At 35.7% G+C, this 24,888-nt stretch overlaps 1 protein-coding gene across 1 annotated transcript; it reads right to left on the bottom strand.

Moving 5' to 3' along the window:
* Positions 1-3,986: 3,986 nt before the first annotated feature.
* On the bottom strand, positions 3,987-24,271 carry LOC145692626 (uncharacterized). The gene is made up of 3 exons (XM_081767959.1): positions 24,043-24,271; positions 18,890-19,043; positions 3,987-4,841 (listed from the first exon to the last, which is right to left on the bottom strand). The coding sequence occupies exons 1-3, from the start codon at positions 24,146-24,148 to the stop codon at positions 4,151-4,153; spliced, it is 951 nt and encodes a 316-aa protein (XP_081624085.1). The 5' UTR covers positions 24,149-24,271; the 3' UTR covers positions 3,987-4,150.
* Positions 24,272-24,888: the final 617 nt, after the last annotated feature.

Below are 24,888 nucleotides of genomic sequence, written 5' to 3'. Positions count from 1 at the left end.
TTTGATTGTAATAATATAGTCATCTGGCAACCCTCGACGTCTGAGTCGATTTTCTATAAATCTTCAAGATTATTATATAAGATAAATCAGAGAGAAAATTACCGTGGCAAACAACACCAAAATCGAAATGAAATGAAATGAAATCTTTAAGTTTCACGTCCCACGGTTATGCCGGTTAGGCTAAAGGAGACGGTGATTATGAGAAATGAGTGAAATGGTGGAATGAAGAAAGTGGGAGGAAACGGGAGTACCCCGAGAAAACCCACGAGCACGGTTTGTCCACCACAAAGTCCACACGGCGCGAGCTGGGATCGAACCAGGGACCCCAAGCACCAGAGGTGAACGCTCTACAACACCAAAATCGAGTCGTGGCAAACACGTAATGATATATATTATTAATTTAAGTTTGAATTGAAAGTTTATTAAATGCACATGTGTCAAATGCTTTGTTCACGTATTGTATGTAATCTATCAATCAGGATTTGTTTCATGTAGTATAAAGCAAAACGCATCATGGAATTTAAACAGTTCTAATAATTTTAATAATTTTATTAACAATAACTAATAAACAGAACAATAGAATTTTCAAAACTATTTGTTGTTAATGAATTTACAGAACTTTATGAGCTGTTCTTAACTAAATTTGTAATTGTATAATGTTAAGGGACTAAACCATAATGTGTATTTTATTTTACTGTCTTGGAATATTACGAGGATTTGCTTTATATTGGGAGAAATTGAACTTCTTTTTGAATGAGCAAAATATTTACAAATAATAAAATAATTAGGGTTGTCCGGATGTTTTAGTAATTTTTTTGAGTCCTTAAGCCAGAAGAAAATATAGGTCATACACAGGACTTAATATATACATTTTGGTGCATAATGGGATAAATTGATGTACGGAAAATATATGTAATTTTAATCATTCTGATATTATTGAGAATATATTATTTATGGATGTCGCCAATTGTTCTTACAAGAATATATATATAGTGACTAATTTGAGGTGTATTACAAGCGACAAATTTAGTAAATGTAGTGTTTGTTATCTTTCTGAAAGTGTAGCAGGTTTAAGGACTTAGATTTTTTATTCGGTACATTCAAATTAAGTTATTTTCTGCTTTATGTAAATCATTTTTACACTTACATTTGGAATTCGAACTTCTATTGCAAATAAAAACGTTCAACAGAAGTTTGTGTATATTTAATTTAGTCAAATAAGTAGAAATAGATTTTGTTAACTTATCTGCAACTTGCCCTTAAATCTTACGAATCTGTAACTCTTAAAATACTCAGTCAAATAGAATTATTTTGTTTATATTGGTCACTATAATATTTAATTTCCTAATGAGATATATGTATTTGTTGCATATTTTTCTCAATATATATAGCTCTTTGTATTTGTATTTCTGTCATGACCATTTTGCTTCTAAACACAGATTATATGAGAGAGCGGACGTGTCTGACGGGAAATGGAGATATGTAAAAAAAAAAAAAAAAATGTTATATATACTGTTAAGTTTAACATCTTCTGAATGCTGTGATATGAAGGAGGTAAAACAAAAAGGAAAAATGAAATGAAATCTTTAAGTTACGCCGGCGAGGATAAAGGAGACGATGATGATAAGAAATGAAGGAAATGGTTGAAGGAAGGAAGTGAAAGGAAACGGGAGAACCCCGAGAAAACCCACGCTCATGGTGTTTCTCCACCACAAAGTTCACTTGGTGCGAGCTGGAATGGTGAGAATAATGATTATGGTGTTGACGCCCGCCTTTGGTAGAAGAGACAGGGAAGAAACGTCCCTCCCAAAATTTTGTGTAGTTGAGAAAGTGGACAAAGTCTGAAAGTACTTATATGGAAGAAGTAATGGAATAGGAAGAACAAATACATGTTAAGTAGCACTATTACATTGTATATCTACTTATATGAAACTTGTCTTCTTGAATGCCATGATAAAGACTACAATCAATAGAGTATTAAAGCAAAGTTACCTAATGACATTTGTATATGGGAGCTTCTAAATTTGCAGCAAGTAGCGAACCAGTATAGTAGAAATTATGATAAAACGCTAATGATAACAAAAAAGTGCAGTTATCGGATTATAAGTTTGTGCTGATTTTAGTGGAATCCCACTGAAAAATATAGCCAGGGAGGAAAGTGGTAGACAACAAGTTAGATGAGAAAGTAAAATTAGATTTGAGAAAAGCAAAAAGGCTACTTGTTTCATGTAGAAAAAAAAATTCTACTATATATCTTTTGCAGTGAGTATTAGCCTTTTTGCTTTTCGCATTAAATATCATCACCGCTCGCAATAGGGTCATTCCATGTCAAATCATCTAGAACACTGTGCTTCAATGTCTGAGATTCTCTTCAATTTTTTTTTTCATACATTAATACCAATGAAATTATGCTAAATTATTCTTTTTCCGATTTTTTGGATGATTAATATGCCGGAGAGAAATTTTTAAAAAATGTGAATTTTGCTTCAATTTCACTTTCCGGTACAGTATCATGGAACTAAATTACCACAGCTTCCTTATTTTTGCAATTATTGGGCTCATCCAGGTGTCAAATGAAAGCTTGTGGTCATTTTGCCACGTGTGTTTACATTGAAGAGTGTTTACTACTAGCTGAGATGATGGAAGGTGTGATCATTATTCAAGTTTGACAAAAGAGACTAGAATATATGACTAGTTTTTAATACCTGTTTAATATTATTAACGAACATATGAAATGTAAACGATAAACAGAAGGCAATGTGAGAAAAGGTAAAATATCTTTTTAAGGTGACTGTGGTGATATAAGAAACACTCCACGTGAGTCCAGGCCCATATTTATATATTGTGCGCCCCTGTTCTCTAAATAATTTGCCGCCCCCTTCCGAAAACGACCAATATTAGAGTTGAATTCATAGTTTTTGGAGTCGCTGAGATGAATAGTGACAGTTTTAATCCAATTCAACTTCAAGATTATACTCCACTCTTCAGCGAGGTGGCGAGATTTTAAAGTAGTCGAAAACGACATATATTAATGTTGAATTCATGGTTTTCGAGGTCGTTTAACTTAACGGTATCAGTTTTCACGATGTTCAAGTTTATCCTCACCCTTGCGGTGGGGAGTGGGAAAGAATGATTTTTAAAAATTATCTGGTAAGATAGCTAATTATTAACTAATGTAACTAGAGCGAATTAAACTAACATATTTTCTCGCGCTTGCGCGGGACTCTTTGGGTTGCTAGTTTTAAATATTATTTTATTGTGAATTTTAAAAAGAGTTCCAAAATTCTGCCGCCCTGTGCTCGAGGACAGAATAGCACTTACCTAAATATGGGCCTGTGTAAGTCACTGAATGAAGAGCAACAAAAATAACTTAGATATAGAATATTGCATTGTGGACACCGAGCACTGAACCAAAAGATGGACATTACGAAAAGACGACAAAAAATATTGTACGTGAGTTTTCGCAATCACTTCGAATGCTTAGGAAAATACGAAATTATTTTTACTACATTATTTTTTTTAATGTTAGGATATTGTCCAAGACGAAATAGTATTTTAATTGACGTAGTAGAAGATAAAAAGGGAAGCTAGAGAAATATAAAATAGTATATTTTTTACATCAAGACAATACTGCTCAAGGATCATTTATATGGAAACTTCTAAATATGAAAAAAAAAAAACTTAGACTTTTACGTCCCACGGTTATGCCGGTGAGGCTAAAGGAGACGGTGATGATGAGAAATTAATGAAACGGTGGAATGAAGAAAGTGGGAGGAAACTGGAAGACACGAAAAAAACCCACGCACACGGTATTTATCCATCACAAAGTTCACTTATCGCGAGCTGGGATCGAACCATGGACTCCATGCACCAAAGGCTCTACCACTGAACCACCGCGGCTTCTTGTATGTCCTAGAAGTAGGAATAAACCCATTATGAATACAGAAACACACTCACAAGAAATTACATTAGAATCAGCTAAAAAATATTTTTAACAAATAAAAAGTATATTTATTAACTTATATTCTATTTTTAACACTTTCTTTTTCTCCATCAAACAAACGTCCACCTCTTGGTGTAAACGAGCTCTGAAATGTCATTTCAACAACTATTATATTTTCATTACGTATTTGAGGATAAATCTTTTGTTTTATTTTTTCGTATGATATTCTTCATTTACACTATCACTAGAACTCTTATGCTTTTTCTTCTTCTTTTTCTTTCTTTCACTGACGCTGACGTCGTCATGTATCAAAATTTCCGCGTTACAGTTTTCTTCTTCCACAGTAATGTTTTCCACATTCGGGGAACTCTTACTGTCTATTTCACTACACATCACATCCCCTAATTTTCGTTTCTTCTTTTTCTTTTTCTTCGTTGGTAAAGATTCACCACTGTCTATATTTTCTGTTGAATTTTTCGAGAAAGTTCTCACAACACTATTGTCCTCAGTGGTCAAATCATTCTCCTTAATTTCTTCACGCTTTTTCTTCTTCTTCTTTTTCTTTTTATTAGGAACACTTTCTTCATTCACGTCACTACTTCCTCCTATCGTTATGACCTCTCCTCTGTAACAACATTTCCCATACGCCCCTTTCTTGTTAATCACCCAATCAGGTGTCACAGCTGCAGCGATTACTCTACTTTGCTCCTCGCTGTCTGTTCCACTGGAACACTCTGACTGTCGACGTCTCTTCGTGTCCCTTCTACTGGGGTTATCTTGATTGTCGTTATCACGAATAAAACTGACAGAGTTTGAAAGCAATCGAATACCTCCTTCATCGTTATCCAAATGATTGTTTCGTAAGCATTCACGGTTGTGCTTCACTTCCTTCAGTTGACTATGAAAAAAAAAAAAAAAAGTATATATCAGAAATAAGACAGATCACGGCACTTAATTTACATTTACATGCATACACTATAACTACATTTCAATGCTCTGCCTAATACGTGGTGTGATTGGAAAGTTTTAAGACAGGTGGCAACACTGCTCAGGAGAAGTAGATATAATCGCCCGTTAGCATGGAAACGGTGGCTTGGTGTGTCCTTAAGACATGTTGAAACATGCACCGAGATATCTTTATTCAGTACGGCAGCGTTTCCCAACCGGTGTGCCGTGAATGGGCCGCTGGTGTGCCGCGAGGATATTAAAACACAATTATTATTTCTATAGCAATCAAATTGCAAAACGTAGGGGAAAATGTGTATTTGTATTGCACATTACTATGAACCTCTACTATGAACTACAATTTTAAGTTTCATACCGTGCTAATTTTCTGTATATTTCTAATGTTGAAAAAAAAAATATTTGTTATTGTTATGACCATTATTGCTTCTTAATTGTTGCAGACTATTTCGTAACTTGAAAATTTAAAATATCATTCAATCCTTTCGACAGATTACCTACATTTGTGTTTTAAAAGCAAAAGAGATTTGTTTGTTCGTTCGTTATTTAACGATCATTCTTAGTAAAAGGTTGGATACATTTTTCGAAAAAGGAAGCGTATTTTTAATAACCTGAGTCTAACATTTCATTGCACTTATTTTCTGTTTTTAAATTAGAATGAAAAATAAGCATAGTGATTTATCAGAGGAAAACCCAGTGATCGAGCTTTCTTCTCTGTGCGAAGGAAATCAGTAATCAAAGAAAAAATACCAGTATGTTTTATATTTACAAATAATAATATCTATAAGTGTGCCGCGAGAATCCATGTTACACCCGTAGTGTGCTGCATGTTGAAAAAAGTTGGGAAACGCTGCAGTACGGTGTAGCAACCAGTTGAGTGCGGGAGTGTGTGTGTGTGTCTTGGCAGATTTTAAGTGCACAAAATGGATGAAAAATTGGAACAACGCGTTTGTGTGAAATTTTGTTTTAAAACTGGGAAATGTGCTTCGGAGACTTACGAACTCTTAAAAACAGCTTTTGGAGACAAATGTCTGAGCCAGTCAAACGTGTTTATCTGGTTTCACTGATTCAAAGATGGCTGCGAGTCAGTAGACCCCCGGTCTGGCCGGCCTTCAACATCAAAAACTAACGAAAACATTGCGAAAGTTGGCAATTTAGTGCGCTTGAACCGTAGACTTACAATTAGGGAGATGGCTGAAGAGCTCAATTTAAGTTTCTATGTGGTTCAGTCAATTTTAACTGATGATTTGAACATGCGTCGAGTGTCCGCGAAATTCATTCCAAAAGTGTTGTCACACGAGCTGAAACAACTCAGACTTGACATGTTCCAAGAACTGTTTAATCGAGCCGAAATGGACTCAAAGTTCTTGAATAGGGTAATAACAGGTGATGAATCGTGGGTTTATGGGCATGACCCAGAAACAAAGGCCCAATCTTCTCAGTGGAAGAGCCCAGATTCACCAAGACCAAAGAAAGTGCGACAAAGTCGCTCAAATGTGAAGACAATGTTGGTGTTTTTTTTTCGATTCTAAGGGTATCGTGCATCATTAATTTGCCCCTAGGGGGCAGACAGTCAACCAGGAATAATAATACAAAGGTGTCCTTCAGCGTCTGCGCGAAAACATGCGGCGCAAAAGGCCTGCCCTCTGGGAAAAAAGAATTGGATTCTCCACCACTACACTGCACCAGCGCATTGTGCGTTCTTAATACAGGAATTTTGGGCCAAATTCAACATTCCTGTGCTTCCGAAACCCCCGTATTTCCCAGATTTGGCCCCGGCCGACTTCTATCTCTTTCCTAAATTAAAATTGTCATTGAAAGGGAAGAGATTGACTCAACTGAGGACATTCAAGCAAATACGGAGAGAGTGCTTCACACCATCACGGAAAATAATTTTCAGGAATGCTTCCAGAAGTGGAAACACCGATGGAATCGGTGTGTTCATTCAGCAACGGACTACTTTGAAGGAGATCCATCACAATAGCCTGTGGGTACTGCCATTCTAAAATTACAAGTCCAGTCTTAAAACTTTTCAATCACATCTCGTATAACTGAAATTGTTTACACACATTTTCGACTAACTTGCAAAAAAAGGGCCATTCCATATATTTTTCAATATACAAAAAATCTATAAAAGATAAAATCTTGTCTTTGCTATGTCTTTCTTTTTTCTTGTTACAGGTACGACATCAGGAGGTTGAAGACAAGAAGAACTTCAGCGCGTGATCTCTGATTTTTGTAGTATTATGACATTTGTGATCGAAAGTGTGGATATTCTAATTGTACGAATGGAGAAGTTATGTGAAGCATTTTGAGCCACGGTTTACTCTGACTTTCGCGTTTGCCTAAAACAAACTGTCACGAGAGGTTGATATCAACGTTTGGTGATGTTGCTTCAGCACATATGATAGTGTCTAAATGGTACAAGGGGGTCAGAAGTCATTGCAAGATGAAGTCCGTGAAGGAACACCTTCGTGTTCAACAACGCCGCAATTTGAGGCTTCTGTACAAGCCTTGTGTATCCAAAGCTGCTCTGCAAGGACAGAAAAGGCTTTAGCTACTGGAATTTCGTCAGTGCATACAATTTTGCACGAATATATGCAACTAAAAAAAGACTTTCAAAATGTAAAAAGCGTCAGAATTCCAGGTGAAACTTTAATGTTCGACAGAGATGGACACCAAATTTTTTCTGTGTTACAAGTAATGAAACCTACATACTTTTTTTTTTTTTTTTTTTTTATGACCACCCACTTGCCGAAAAACCGCTGAAGATGACCCGACATAACAACTACGAAAAACAGCGAGCAATGAAGAAAGTCATGTACGGCGTATTCTTCCGCAGCACTGGTTTAGTCGCAGCTATTAGGTTAAAGAACAAACAACTGTTACAACAAACTGATACAAATAGTGTGTTTGCCCTATGCTCTTCAATCCTGAAAATCTGAGGTTTAATCTTCCACCATGGTAATGGTTCCTCACACACTGCAAACAGGGAGTATCTCCACGCTAACCATGTCAAACTACTTTAGAATTCCCTCTATTCCCCCTGATTTAGCTATGTGTGACTTTTGGTCGTCCCTTAACCTTAAAATGCGTTTGCGGGAATACAGTAGTAGTATTTGCGTGACCTGATCGCGTTTTGGACTTTGACCCCGACCTTTGTGACGCCATAGGTCAAAGGTCAATGACCTAGGGGTACATAGGACCGCCCCCTCTAGATTTTGGCAGGGGTACCTTGGCCCACCCCTAAATTTTGGTAGGGGTACATAGGACCACCCCCTTAAATTTTGGAAATTGCCAAATCTAAAAATTGGGTGTGGTAGTCTAGGACCATAGTATGTACCTCTATCAGTATTGGGGGTCTATGTCGTTCCCTTTCATGGGCAAAAAATTGCCAAAAATTCAAATTTCGGGGGTTTTTGACGTAATTTATCCCTTTGATGAGGTGTTATTATCCTATATAGTTATATGGGCGTATACAGGGGTACATTCCCTTTCATAAGATATGGGTATATTTGTGCACCCTTTTAAAAATTTGGGAAGGGTACCTTAGCCCACCCCTTAAATTTTGGAAATTGTCAAATTTAAACATTTGGTATTATAGTACTGGACCCTAACATGTATTATGATAAATTTGGGTGGTCCACCTCGTTCCCTTTTAGGGGTACAAAATTGCCAAAATATAAACGTAAGCAATACGTTGTACCACGTGTTTGGTCTTTTGACCCAATTTATCCTCTTGAATGAGGTCCTATTACCTTATATGGTTATATGGTTATGTATAGGGGTCTATTCCCTATCATAAGACATAGGTACATTTGCGCACCCCTTTAAAAATTTGGGAGGGGTAACTTGGCCCACCCCTTTAATTTTGGAAATTGCCCATTTTATATATTTGGTATTATAGTATAGGACCCTAATGTAGATTACTATAAATTTGGGTGGTCCACCTCGTTCCCTTTCATGGGTACGAAATTGCCAAATTTTAGTACAACCACGTATTTCGTTTTGGCTCAATTTATCCCCTGGGATGAGGTCCTATTACCTTATATGGTTATATGGTCATGTATATTAGTCCATTTCCTATTATAAGACATGGGTATATTGATGCACCCCTTTAAATTTTTGGGAGGGGTAACTTGGCCCATCCCTTTAATTTTGCAAATTGCCTAATTTAAACATTTGGTATTATAGTATAGAACCCTAATATAGATCACTATAAATTTGGGTGGTCCACCTCGTTCCCTTTCATGAGTAAAAAATTGCCAAATTTTAGTACAACCACGTGTTTGGTTTTGGCCTAATTTATCCCCTTGGATGAGGTCCTATTACCTTATATGGTTATATGATTATGTATAGTGGTCCATTTCCTATCATAAAACATGGGTACATTGATGCACCCTTTGAAAATTTGGGAGGGGGTATCTTGGCTCATCCACTCGGTTTTAGAAATTGTTTAATATAAGCATTTGGTATCATAGTACAGGACTTCACTATGTATCACTATAAATTTGGATGGTCCACCTCGTTCCCTTTCATGGGTAAAGAACTATCAAAAATCAAATTTCGGAGGTTATTGAGCCCGTTTAATAAGGATTTAACACGTTATATGGGTATGTACAGAGGTTTATTACCTTTAAATGTTTATGTTCCCTTTTAAATTTGGGAATTATCAAATAACAAAATTCAGTAAACGTTTTCTAGGACCCATTGTAGATGTTGGTGTTCCTCTTATGGCCAAATATTCAAAATTTAAAGGTTATTGACCTATTTTTTGATACGGCTTTATTATTGAATAAGTACAGGATTTATTACTTTTTCATAAGACACAGGTGTATTTGTGTACCAATCTTAAATTTTGGGAGGGGTACATTTCTTATTGTCATATAAATAATTGGTAATTGTTCATTGGGTAAATCATTGTCAAATATTAGTATGATCACGTGATCAGTTATTGACCTATGATGGGATTAGGAGTCCATGACATTGGTACATTGAAACTTTGTAGGATAATTTGAAAGTTTTCAAAATGAAATTACGTCATTGGTTTGGATTATTCCCGCCTATGGACCAAATATAGACGTAAACAATACGATGTACCACGTGATTGACCTTGATGAGGTATTGTACAGAGATTCATTTCCTTTGTTGTGGTACTTCTTAAGTTTGAGTACACACTTGTAGAAAACAGTTGGTTCTACTCAGGTAAACAATTGACGGACATTATTGACCTTATTGAACATATTAATTCTAAGACTTAGGTATATCGAGAGAAGTATTCTTTAAATTTGGGAATTGTGATAAACAGAACTTTAACATAAGGCGCGAAATTTGAAACAATACTTTGAATTTTAGTCACAGCTCATAGTCTAAGATCATTTGTGGTGATTGATTTGACCTTGAGCTTTAGAAATCTGATAGCTAACCTTATTGAATCTTATGACTCATAGTCTTAAGGGAATACATGCTACAACCCTGAAATTTAGTCACAAGGTGATGTAATCTGACACTGGCAAAGTTAATGTTGATGCAATTTGATTGCTTGATCATTATTTTTCGTGCAATCTGATTGGCTGATCACTATTTTTCGTGCAATCTGATTGGTTGATGATTTTCAAATCTTCGCTGCATTCAGATTTTTTTGTTTAACATTTAAAAACTTTTTGAAATTTTTGTTTGAAACTTTGGTTTGACATTTTTTCGTTTGATATTTTTAGTTTGAAAATTTTTGTTTCGAAATTTTTTGTTTGAAAATTTTTTGTTTGAAATTTTTTTCAAAATTTTTTTGAAAATGTTTGAAATTTTTTGTTTGTAATATTTTCGTTTTGAAAATTTTTGTTTCAAAATATTGTTTGAAATTTTAAAATTGTTTTCGTTTCAAAACTGAAAAATTTTTTTGTTTGAAATTTTAGTTTTAAAAAAATGTTCGATTTTTTCTGTTGAAAAATTTTTTGTTTGAATATTTTTGTTTCGAAATTTTTGTTTGGAAAATTTTGCTTTCAAATTTTTAAGCTTGTGCACTCACTAGTGAGGAACCGGAACTGCTTACAAGAAAATTTGGTTTGAAAATTTTTTTGTTTCAAAGCTTGGTTTGACATTTTTAAAAGTTTGTGCACTCATTAGTAAAGAACCGGAACTGTTTAGAACAAAAACCTCTGGCAACATTGTTTATGATGGTGCAATAGTACACGTCAGAACATGATAATGCAACATCATCAGTTTTGCATCATATATAAGTATCGTTCGAGTTAGTATTCATGATAACATCATCATGGCTACTTGTCTGCAGTTTCTAAACACACGTGATGTGATGAAATCATTTACCAAGATTACTGATTTACAACAGAATGTACCTTATAGAATCTTAGCTAGCCAAAAAATCTCCACAAAGTTTGGATTAAGAATCGTAGTGAAGCTTGAAAATGATAAGAATATAATTTTACCAGTAAGATATTTACACATGGAAGCATCAAAACAAGAAGAACTGCTGCGTTTCTTAAATACTGGATCTGTATCTTTATGTTACAAAGGATTCTTGGCTCGAAGTCATCAATTTGAATTTAGTACACAGCCGGATCAGTGAATTTGGTTTCGTCAGCAATTGTGATGAAATCATGAATTCAAACGTCAGCACATTCCTGACATCAGATGTAGTTGTATGCTGAATGCGATCTATGAATTTGGTTGGTCAGCATGACGTCAGCAATTGAGATGAAATCATGAATTCAAACGTCAGCACATTTCTTTCCAATGACGTCAGCCGTAGTTCTATAAATCAGCAAACACAGTGTCATCCCATGAAATCATTTGAGCAAGTGCGTTTCAGCAGGAAAGATGTGTACTTCTAACGATAAAGAATTCATCTTCGCAAGCTATTATCCAATAAATATATTTCAAACAAAACATGTGATGATTGGTATCAGTGCTAGAACATTTGAACCAGTGATTCGATTGGGCAAAACAGAACAATTTGGTGTACAACTGAACTTTGAAGAATGGCAAATATTATGTTCACGAATCGACCAAATGAATGATTATTTTCATGATGAGCTAATGTGACCATAGTCAAATCATTAGGCTCAAATCATGAAGTGGTGCTGCGTACAGTCCTCGAAGAGAAGATGGTGCTGTTACGTAAAAAGAGTACATTGCATGTCCCTCGCAGCATGGTGTATCTAATGCAAACGGAATGGAACAAATTCATCAACGTATTCCAGTGTGTTAAACATGCAGTGGAACTGTGCAACAAAACAAGTATATTCCTGAAAAAGTACTATTTTGAGAAATGTGTCATGCATATTGTACAACATGTATCTAGATGTTGTGATGGTTGTCAACATCGTTCGTGGGTGCATACCTGTATTGATAAACAGTTTATTTGTGATCAAATGGACATTGAGTTTCCACCAATTGATATTGCAATCGACCTTAAAACACTTCAACTGGAATTAAAATTATACGCTAAAGACAAACTAGTGCAAGAAGTTCAAAATACATTGTATCGACAATATCCAGATCCTTTATCTGGTATGGATGTATGTGATTAACCAGTGCAGTGTAATAAAATGATCCATTTCAATGATTTGTGTTTTTTCATTTCAAGTAGCCCCATGTTCTGACGTGTACTATTGCATCGCGATAAACAATGTTGCCAGAGGTTTTTGTTCTAAACAGTTCCGGTTTTTTACTAATGAGTGCACAAACTTTTAAAAATGTCAACCAAGCTTTGAAACAAAAATTTCAAACAAAAAATTTTTAAACAACAAATTCAAATGAAAAATTTCAAACCAAATTCTCTTGTAAGCAGTTCCGGTTCTTCGCTAGTGAGTGCACAAACTTAAAAATTTGAAAGCGAAATTTTCCAAACAAAAATTACGAAAAAAAATATTCAAACAAAAAATTTTTCAACAGAAAAAATTGAACATTTTTTTTAAACTAAAATTTCAAACAAAAATTTTTCAGTTTTGAAACGAAAAAAAATTTAAAAATTTCAAACGAAAAAATTTCAAACCAAATTTTGAAACAAAAATTTTCAAAACAAAAAATATTACAAACAAAAAATTTCAAACAAACATTTTTCAAAAAAAAGTTTGAAACAAAAATTTCAAACAAAAAATTTCGAAAAAATTTCAAACAAAATTTCAAACCAGTTTCAAACAAAAAAAAATTGAAACAAAAATTTCAAAAAAATTCCAAAAAATTTCGAAACAAAAATTTTCAAACTAAAAATATCAAACGAAAAAATGTCAAACCAAAGTTTCAAACAAAAATTTCAAAAAGTTTTTAAATGTTAAACAAAAAAATCTGAATGCAGCGAAGATTTGAAAATCATCAACCAATCAGATTGCACGAAAAATAGTGATCAGCCAATCAGATTGCACGAAAAATAATGATCAAGCAATCAAATTGCATCAACATTAACTTTGCCAGTGTCAGATTACATCACCTTGTGACTAAATTTCAGGGTTGTAGCATGTATTCCCTTAAGACTATGAGTCATAAGATTCAATAAGGTTAGCTATCAGATTTCTAAAGCTCAAGGTCAAATCAATCACCACAAATGATCTTAGACTATGAGCTGTGACTAAAATTCAAAGTATTGTTTCAAATTTCGCGCCTTATGTTAAAGTTCTGTTTATCACAATTCCCAAATTTAAAGAATACTTCTCTCGATATACCTAAGTCTTAGAATTAATATGTTCAATAAGGTCAATAATGTCCGTCAATTGTTTACCTGAGTAGAACCAACTGTTTTCTACAAGTGTGTACTCAAACTTAAGAAGTACCACAACAAAGGAAATGAATCTCTGTACAATACCTCATCAAGGTCAATCACGTGGTACATCGTATTGTTTACGTCTATATTTGGTCCATAGGCGGGAATAATCCAAACCAATGACGTAATTTCATTTTGAAAACTTTCAAATTATCCTACAAAGTTTCAATGTACCAATGTCATGGACTCCTAATCCCATCATAGGTCAATAACTGATCACGTGATCATACTAATATTTGACAATGATTTACCCAATGAACAATTACCAATTATTTATATGACAATAAGAAATGTACCCCTCCCAAAATTTAAGATTGGTACACAAATACACCTGTGTCTTATGAAAAAGTAATAAATCCTGTACTTATTCAATAATAAAGCCGTATCAAAAAATAGGTCAATAACCTTTAAATTTTGAATATTTGGCCATAAGAGGAACACCAACATCTACAATGGGTCCTAGAAAACGTTTACCGAATTTTGTTATTTGATAATTCCCAAATTTAAAAGAGAACATAAACATTTAAAGGTAATAAACCTCTGTACATACCCATATAACGTGTTAAATCCTTATTAAACGGGCTCAATAACCTCCGAAATTTGATTTTTGGCAGTTCTTTACCCATGAAAGGGAACGACATAGACCCCCAATGCTGATAGAGGTACATACTATGGTCCTAGGCTACCACACCCAATTTTTAGATTTGGCAATTTCCAAAATTTAAGGTGGGTGGTCCTATGTACCCCTACCAAAATTTAGGGGGTGGGCCAAGGTACCCCTGCCAAAATCTAGAGGGGGCGGTCCTATGTACCCCTAGGTCATTGACCTTTGACCTATGACGTCACAAAGGTCGGGGTCAAAGTCCAAAACGCGATCAGGTCACGCAAATACTACTACAGTGTTCATTCAGAAGACGAAATTGAAGCTTTGATGATGAACTTATTCAAGGGCATCCCAAGACAAAAGTAACGCCAGGTTTTTGACTTGTGGAAAGAGAGGATAAATAAGTATATTGCTGCTGTAAGGAATTACTTTGAACATATGTTACAAAAGTCTGTTCAGGAGACGTATAATTCTCCTGTATTACAAAACTTTTGGAATGATACTCGTAGGTCACCAGCTTCCATTCATAAACTCAATGTATGCAATAAAACTTAACTCCCTTTAATTAAGAATAAACCCATATCATAAGTACACACACATAAGTAATAGATCTTTCATTATATGATTCCATCTCAGAACACGTCTCTTACTACCACGATCTACACAATATCATTACTAAATGTTCAACACTTTTCTCAAAGCAAATCATATTGTGTATCCCTGACAACGACTCAATTCTTTAAAGCATGTTCATAGCTTTTATATAAAAACTTTCTACCCATTTTAACTATAAATTTAACATTTTCATCTCCTATTGAAACATATCTCCTTGAAAACAAGTACGGAATGTATTCGCCAGTCCATGCTTTCTTTGCCTAACAGCCAAACTGTTTGGAATTCTAGATGTAACTTTTAGAGATGTGTACTTATATTGGCATTGCAAGTGATGGAGCAGACCTTTCCCACTGCCTCACAACGGTAACACCGAAACTGTTCTCCTCTACTGGCATCTTTTAAAAGCATTTAGCGACCCTTTTAAGCATCGACAATATGATACGCTAACCTACTAATTAGCAATAGATTCGAGAACCTTATGAACCGAAATCCAACCTCCCGGACTAAACAAGACAACGTTAAGTGTTGAGCTACGAGGGAGTCAAAATGAAAATCGGATTGAGATATAATACTCATATCGAAAATGCTAACCATTCGGCTTAATATGCTATGAATATTGTATTAAATAGCTACGAATGGCTTAAATTCACACCTTTTCGTGAGTTTTACATTCTACACTAATTCCATATACGGAAGAGTATTGAGAAATGTATATTATTACATCATGGTAAGGATCAGTACCCATGTCCTGAACATTTTTTACACGACTGTGATAACCATAATATAACTCGTGATATCAATATATTTACGAAATAGATTACATTTCTTTGCTAGTTAACATGGAACATTGAAAGATTTTAACTGATTTGAACATTTCTATTGTTTTAACCCTTTGGGGATCCCATGGTACAATTTGTATCATACGGGGTGTTTCATGGTACATTGCGTTATAGCTCTCCTATTTGAGCTTTTTCGTCCGGTTTTTTTTGTTTGTTTTTCAAGTCCAGAGGCATTGTAGAAGACCTTACGTATGGTTTCACACCTTCCTGCGTCGAGACATATGAGGTGATGACGTCATAATTCTAAAATATATATTTTCTTTTAATATTGCGGGGCCGGTCTATGTTCATTATTTTTTGGCGGGCTTATTTTTGCACGTAGAAGATTGAAATTTTGCATATACATTCAGTCCACCGAGTAGTATTTACTAGATTTTTTTTCAGATTTCTGCGTTAAACCAGGGGGGGATCCAGAGGGGCAAAAAGTTGAAAAAAAGAGATATTTTACCAAAAAATCCCTTTCTTCGCGATTTTCCCGCCTTAGATACATGATGGAGACAAGTGAATGGTTCCGCCTGAAAGGCAGTTCTATTCTGAAGAGAATAATGTGCGACACATGACCCTAGGGTAATTAGGGAAGTGTCAGGGAATTTTTATCAAAATATACTTCTGTATAGGGGAATTTTGGACATTTTCGGTATTATTTTTGCACCTAGAAGATTGAAATTGTGCATAAACATTCAGCACACCTAGTAGTATTTTATCAGATTTTTTCAGATCCCTGCGTTATAACAGGTGGGTCCAGAGGGGCTAAAAGTTGAAAAAAAAAGGATATTTAGACCCAAAAAATCCCTTTTTTCGGGATTTTCCCGCCTTAGATACATTATGGAGACACGTGAGTCATACCGCCTGAAAGGCAGTTCTAAGCTGAAGAGAATGATGGGCGAAACATGACTAGGGTAATTAGGGATGTCTCAGGAAATGTTTTACCTGAGATCATGGCGTTTTACGGTAATTTGGGGCATGGTGGGAATTCCTGATAACATTTCTCCCGCCCTTAGTATTCAAGATAGAAACTTGAAATTTGGCACACACATTAAGTATACCAAGTACTACGTTCACACAGGGCCGCTCCAGAGGGGCCCAAAGTGCGAGAAAAAAAAATCCCTCCAAAATTTTCCCTTTGACATCATTTTTCCCGCTCCTGGTATATGGCATGAGCATGTAAGTGGTACCATTTGAAGCCAGCTCCATTCTGAAGAGAATGAGATATGAACCATGATCCTAGGATAAATAGTGACGATGCAGTAGCTGCTTGACTGAAAGTCTAAAAAATAGCCCAAAAAGCCGGGTACGTGAAATGGTTAATTCATTATAAACATATGGAGAATTACTATTTTACTTGTAGCTATAAGTGTCTGCTTTATTAATTGAAGAAAAGAAAGAAAAAAAAGTTGACCCCAGTAAGAATCGAACCCGTGACTCACAGATGCTACTGATTCTGCCGTCAAGTAAAAAATTTGCGCAATGTACGACATATGTAACGAGTCGAAAACTTTTTCACTGCTAATTTAGACCATTGTGCTCTTCCAGTTTGTAATATGAACACTTTAAATGCGCACTATCACCTTGCGAAAAATGGCCCCGAAGTTCATTTACCAAAGTCTGCTTTCTTTTTGTTAGTTTCTCTGCAAGCTAGTGTTTTCTCCCGAACTTCCCTCGTAAATGGTGAACAATTTTTAAAATTGGTTTTGAAGAAATTTGATTTCATAATGATTAAATGAAGTCTTTAATTTCATTTCCTATAATTATACCATGTAGACTGAAGGAGACACATGACCACGGAAAAAACAAGTGGAATGAAAACATTACGATGACCAGGAGAACTTCAGAAAAAAAAAATCCACTGACATATTATTGACTAACAAGTTCATTAGGTCTAGAATAGAGTTGGGAATAGACAGAGGTCTGGAATAGGAGGGATCTATTGCACCACAGACTGAGTTCTCGGCTACTCACTCCTTATAAAACAGATAGAGATAAGAATCATTAAAAGAAAGAAAACTTCAAATTATTCTATAAATCTGATTCAAATGAGTTATGGGTAGCAAGTACATTGCACACTCAGCAATAAATAAAAGAAAGGCCTAAATTGTACGAAACACAGGTTTTGGTACAGATCTCATCTTTTCTCTCTGAGATATAGCACTTTGAACACATATTTAATTTACCCAAAGGTTTAACTATTCGAACCTGAATATTCTTTAGAATTCCAAGCTTTCGACTCTTCCCTGGAATCTTGGTCTCGGAGGTTAAAAACAGGGAGAAAAAGAATAGAAACATCAAGGAATAAAAATGGAAGAACAGTGTTGTACGGAAACATGTCAAGTACGTCGGTATTTTTCGAACTGAGTTGATGCAGACCACAATATGGAAGAGTCAATTTGTGTACTCTTTTTTTTTTTTCCTTGTCGGACGGTTGCCAGCTCATGTTATTTTTAATGTTATGCCAATCATGTGAAAATTTTGTAATTACTGCCTCCCATTCTGCACTCAACCATCCCTTGTGCAAATTTATTTATTTACTTATTTTTTTTTTGTTTTTTAATGAATAAATAAATTTTCGAAAACCAGTCTTTGTATTTTATTTCTAGCTCCAAATAAAATTTTTGAATCTTCTACCCTATGCTGCGTTTCTTTTAAAGGCTCCGAGAAACCTGACATTGGATTTTCCGCTTTTTAATCTTTAATATGCTCCTTTACTCGGACTTTTAGATTTCATTTCGTTTTGCCCGAATTTTCATTGGGATCCGTGTAATAACTCTTAAACTGGGTAATGTATTTTCCCAAAGTATTGGTGGGCTTTAAGGCTGTACGCAAACCGTATTGTAATACATTCTATTTAATGCACTTTGTCAATCTGGGAGAAAAAGACAATTCAACCCATTTTTATCTTTTATGTCGGTTTCAGGTTTATCGGAACTAAAATTCCTTTTAAAGAAATTCACGAATTACAGAAATCTGTAAGTGGAATGATAGTCAGAATTCCTGAGTTTCGTTTTGCATTGTCTGATATCCCAAAAATCCTTATTGAAAACTGTATTCATAATACTGCGAACTGTTATGAACTAAGGCATAATACCAAACTGTTTTCATAGCAACATCGAAATGACAAAATATATTACTGAGTTTAATGATAAGACAATTACCTGTCGATGACCTTTTGTAAGCGTTCTGCTACAAATCTCTGGAAGCTGCGGGAAACACCAAGATCAAGAAATCCTTCTTCTTCATCCTCCTTCAACCTCACAGACGGAGGGAGGTACCTTTTAGTATGCTTCTGCTCTTGCTGGACGCTTAATTCTAAGCGGAGAAAAAATTAACAAATAATAATAATAACTTAATGAACATAAACAATATATATCAAATATGACATTATACTAACTTTACGGTACAAAGTTTAGTATTTCAATAATCAGGAAGCAGTGTAAGAGAAAGGGTTTGATTTTAATCAAGGATGTGATCGGAATGGATTCCGTGGCCTTAATGTTTGCTTCTCCAATAAAGGGATCAAGAACACGGCAATGCCAGCAAGCCACCACCAGTACGTAGGCGAAACTTTGCAAAATGGTCATGGAAGAGAATTCCCCGATCCAAAGACAGATGGGAAATCGTCTAAGTGTCTTTGGGAACGATCAACAGTACCTTGCATCACCGGATAAATCTTGAAAAGATATTCAAAGCGGTCATCAATTTACCAGTGTCCGCCGACAGCAGTGCAAGTGTAACGCTTGGTAGCTGTACGAGCGACATCTGCCAAACAAATGGTGAGGGTACGTCGTTACATCTATGGGGTATGGTGTGGGTTACATATAGGGTATGGTGTGGGTGTACCTTCTTGACTGCGGGGAACCAAGAGCCATTATATACAGAAACAAGGGCTCGAAACTTCAGAAAGTGGGTCCAAGCATGCAAAGAGGCTTTCTCGAAAGGGTGTAGAGTGGTTCCCGACTAAGTAGTTACGAAGGAAACTAAAGATTCGAAGGCTGAAGTAGAACCACACAATCAACTCATAGTACTACCAGAAAATATCTGAGACCATTTACAAGCAGGAGTTACCTGAGATGTACGAAAACGAGATTAACGTGGTCCACATCCATTTAATACAAAGTTTCGTTACACACCTCAAAATCGTCTTTCGCATTCTACCAGGATATGAAAGAGGCTGCTAGAATACATATCTTTCAACCAGCTACTAATGGACTTATTATTAATTATTCTGCCTTTTGGCAGGTCCTGGGACTAATGAGTTTTTTTCTTTTCTTTCTTAATTTCAGTTTGAGCCTGGAAATGTTTCTTCCATGTTTCTCCATTTTCGGCCTCCTATTTTAACTCCCAATATTTTCTTCTATTTTTCAAATTATCAATAACTTGGTTCTTCTTCTTCCTACTTCTCGCTTTCCTTCTATGGCGGTATGAAGAAGACAATTTCTTCACAAGATGTGGCCTTTCTACGAAGCATGGTAGCTAGAATCATCCTTTTCTCTCCTATCCATTTTAAAACAGTTTCGTTTGTTACTCTTTCTGTCCATTTTATCTTCTCCATCTTCCTCCAACACCATATTCCGAATCTCTCTAAATATTTCTTCTCTAACTTCCTTAATGTCCAAGTCTCTGAACCATACAATCCAATGCTCCATATATAGCATCTGATCAACAACTTCCTAAGTCCAATACTAAGGCTGCTATAGCACGGCCAACAAGAGATGGTCTCTGACGTTTCTTATCACATGCGGTGGGACACTGCAGCCCCTACTTTGATACCAGTATTACTAACCACAATCACTCTGTCTTATACCATTAATTAAATTGCCACTACAGTTGCACCGAAAAAAACCTTGACACGCGAGTAGTGGCAATGTCACTGCGAGCTGTCAGAGACGTTCTCTTACTGGACGCACTATAGTTAAGAGCGATCTTTTCTTGTTGAATGCTTCTTTGGCTACTATACTAAGGAAGGTACAACGTCGTTTGCTTCCCGCAAAAAGTTGTAGTGAAGTTTATGGGGAATGGCCAGCTTGGTTAATCGTGGCTCTCTGAGCGCAGAAACGGTTGGTGGTGATTGGCTACCCTCTTACCACACCTCCAGTGACGAGCAGGTCCAAGCGCGGGAGGCCAACGACGTTATATGTTCTGAACTATAGTGAACTTATGTGGATTGAATTGCTTAGTAAGGTTTTTGGTACGAGCCACGTAACATCTGTGAGCAGACTCTAGAAAGCCGTGAAAGATGAATGGGACTAGAACTCCTCGTGGTTCTCCAACAGAGCCTTCTGCAATAGAAACCATGTTGCCTTCTGTACCAGTACAAATATATCTAGCACTGCCACATCTTGTGCCATGGATTTTCGTAACTATTTAGTAGCTATATACGGATATCAGCCTTCTGTAGATGCAATCCTCTATAAGAACAGCAACGTGCAACATTTTACTCCTTTATCTTTGCAAGTGTACTTTATATTCAGGGTGCTGTCCGTTAAACAAAAAAACAAAAGTAATGTCAAAATAAGTTATTTATGTAGGCGCAAAGCATGTAAATCATATGTAAACTTACAAATATCATTAGAAAGTTTAATTTTATTCCAACGCTAGCTTCTAAATAAATGAAAAATGAAATCTTTGAGTTTTACGTCCCACGGTTATGCCGGTTAGGCTAAAGGAGACGGTGATAATGAGAGATGAGTGAAATGGTGGAATGAAGAAAGTGGGAGGAAACGGGAGTACCCCGAGAAAACCCACGAGCACGGTGTTTGTCCACCACAAAGTTCACTTGGCGGGGGCTGGGATCGAACCCGGGACCCCAAGCACCAGAGGTGAACGCTCTACCACTGAGCCACCGCGCCCCCCACCGCTAGCTTCTAGTGACCACCTAACACAGTTTCAGGCTTCAAACACTAATGAAAAAAAAAAATATATATATATATAGGAAATCACGACGAAAAAATATAGGAGGTTTCGTGAAGCTGTGAAAAATGAACATTTCAATTGTCAAATAAGTAGAAACAAAAAAATCAGATGCAAATTACACCAATTGTTATATGAACATATATTCTACTCTAAATATAACTAAATGGGTAATTATCTCGTTACAAAATTTTATACAAGTTTCTCAATGTTTTCGTATGTAGCTCACCAGTAATAAGCAACGACTATAAGGAAAGTATAAAAGAGTTGTAAAAACCAATACAAAATTTATATCATAAAACACATGATACAAAGAGTTGGTTTGTTTAGTATCTGAATACACAATTGCACACAGAACTTAGTGCATCTAAGGAAATATATACAACAGCAAAAGTACCAGTTACAGTTTCATTTTCTTCAGCTTATTTGCCATCTTCCGTTTCTATTTGTTCTAGACGTCTTGAATTTTCTGTATTTTTTGTTTATTTTCTGTTTCATTTGGTAGGTGTATGAATACTTTTTCGCTAGTTTATAAGAAGAGACGCAAATATATAGGAAAAATAGGAAATATAGGAGCATTGGAAAACCTGCAATTTGTTGTGTTTTTTACGCACTTAAGCTTTATATACGTTCAAATGCTTAATCGAAAAGTTCCTATTCATCAAGAACACACTGCCTCATGAGACCACTTCGTCCTACTTTCACACTTGTCTAACTTAGCTATACTCATCAGCTTCGCCATGTCCTGAATCGAAACAGACACAATGAATGCTATCTTGTAATGACCACTTGGGTTAACTATACAAAGTTCATTCCAGTTGATATCCTTACGAAGATACGAACAACAGTACTAGTTTCAACCATGAGAACAAATACGTTTATTAGCAGATTTTGAAAGAAAAGGAAAAAAAAAAAACTCTTACCCTCGCTAACGTGCCTGTTTCCTATTGACTCAACTCCACGCAGGGCCTCGCCCTGTCCTGACGCGATTAAACGCAACACCACCTTGCTGATCACCTATCACTGTTTTATATATTTTTATAACATAGGCCTAAATATATAACACAATTGTACCGTGCGTGTCATATCTACATAAGTACAAGAACGCCATCTGACGCAAAGCACTAATAAAACACTCCTATGTTTCGTATCGATTAAAACTGGACTGCATAATGTAAAGTCAGCACACACATAACTTGCATGTATAAGTTTACAATAGGTCATCATAAAAACGATACTCTTACAGCTAAAATGAGTGAGTACATAATTATGAAAGAGGTCTGTATTAGATATTAATTTCCACCAACGAAGTATTTTCACACGATATAAGGAAGATGAAGTTTATGTTTACATGAGTAAAGTTACTCCTGTGAATCCATTACAAGTGTCATAAAAACTCGTAAACCTGCTGATAATTCAATTATATTTACAGCACACAGTTTGATACTGTCACAAGGGTTGTTATCTACATGGTATTAAGACATTTGTAAACACAACATGCAAGCACGAGCGAACTACTGTTTCCAGTGGCCATCTAACACAGCTTCGTGTGCGCTTTTGTTTGAATAAGTTTTTGCATACACTCACAGTCACTTCGTCATTGTTTCCTATGAGACAACGCACGGACTTAACAGAACATCCTACCCCGACGTGTAACGGATACAAATCCGGCTTGCAGTGGCCACCTAGGACAGGCTGGTGTGAGCTTCTTGCATGAATAATCATTTTTATGATGCATCAGTCTGCACAACAAATCAGTCTGTACGCAAATATTTGAGCATGTCGCAAAAAAATAATTGTAGAATATCTTCATGAATTGTTTCAAGAAAGAAAAAAAAAAAACGTTGATACGTGTTTCTGGAACGAATAATCTTTTTACGGTACGTCAGTGGGGAATGTCATGTTACTATAAAATACTCAGTGAACTTTACAATACCCGCTTCAGCTGATATCCTTACAAGAACCTACACTCCAAAAGTTTTAATAAAACGAATCCAAACTACCCTAAGTTACCCCAACTCTCCTGTATTCTACTTCTCCCTATCCTACTCGATGCGCAGCTACAGTGTGTTGTAAAGTTCACCTAAAGCATGATTTTGAAGGTACTAACAGTGAATTATATGAGAAATGCACTTGAGTCTGTATCCTCAACCTGTACCGAACATAGCAAATACAACACAATACCATCTCTGTATGCATTCCGTGGCGAGTAGATTTATAGCCATTAGAACTGATTCACTTTTCCGAAACTACATTGTTTTACAATAATAATAATAATAATAATAATAATAATAATAATAATAAAAATCTACTAGGAAGAGGAACAAAACGTATTTTCTCCTCGTACTAACAACACAAAATTTACAAATACTATTGCGCAATGGAAGTTACTATTTACCGTTTTCATTCTTAGATCCGAACATTGAATCACGAAAAAGCTGTTTATCAACTGCATCCTTGAATTGTTCAATGTTATCATCACTTGAAGAATCCGATTCAGACATCCTTAACAATTCCAGCAAAAATAATTTACTTTAACTCTACATGCTTGCTTAAGGCGGTTACGGTTAGTCAATTGTTTTTCTTCTTCGGTATCTTCGGTAGTCGTGCAACACCAATATAATTTTATCCTCATCGAACTACTCTTCTCGTTTATATTTGCTCATGGGGTTTCCAATCGTTCTTACAATAATCCCGCGTTATCAAAATTATTACAATGCATTTGCAGAGAACCACGAACTATTTTATTTATTTATTTTTTTTTTTTTGCGATGTGACTAACATCAGTATGTTAATCCCAAGCGAAATAAATCGCGAATCAGGAGGGAAAATTTTGCGCTGTGCCGCGATATTTAATTGGCGGTTACATTGTACTTTGCGAAAATCGAGATGCAGTTTTACTATATGGGTCCACAGACTCTAAAATTTACTGAAAAATTTGGGAAAGTCTAATTTGCGCATTTTATTGTCGAGAACAAAACCCAACGAAACCCTGCGGGGCTTCTAACTCGTTCCTACTCCTACTGCTGCTCCTGCCCTATTCCTACTCCTACTACAACTTATACAATGGATCCGTCTAGTAAAACTACACGAAAATCGTTATAGCACTTACAATAGCTTGTTCAAACCTTTACATCGAATTGCAGTATGCATATTTTGCCCGAGACTTGCGCGGAATGAAGCTCTCTATCATTAGGTTTGGGAAAGAAAATTTTGTTGATTGTGTTTACAGACAGGTTTGTAT

This window comes from Thermobia domestica, chromosome 8 (assembly GCF_964235325.1).
Source record: "Thermobia domestica chromosome 8, izTheDome1.hap1.1, whole genome shotgun sequence".
Classification (NCBI taxonomy): Eukaryota; Metazoa; Arthropoda; class Insecta; order Zygentoma; family Lepismatidae; genus Thermobia; species Thermobia domestica.
This window is presented reverse-complemented; position numbering and strand designations above follow the sequence as displayed.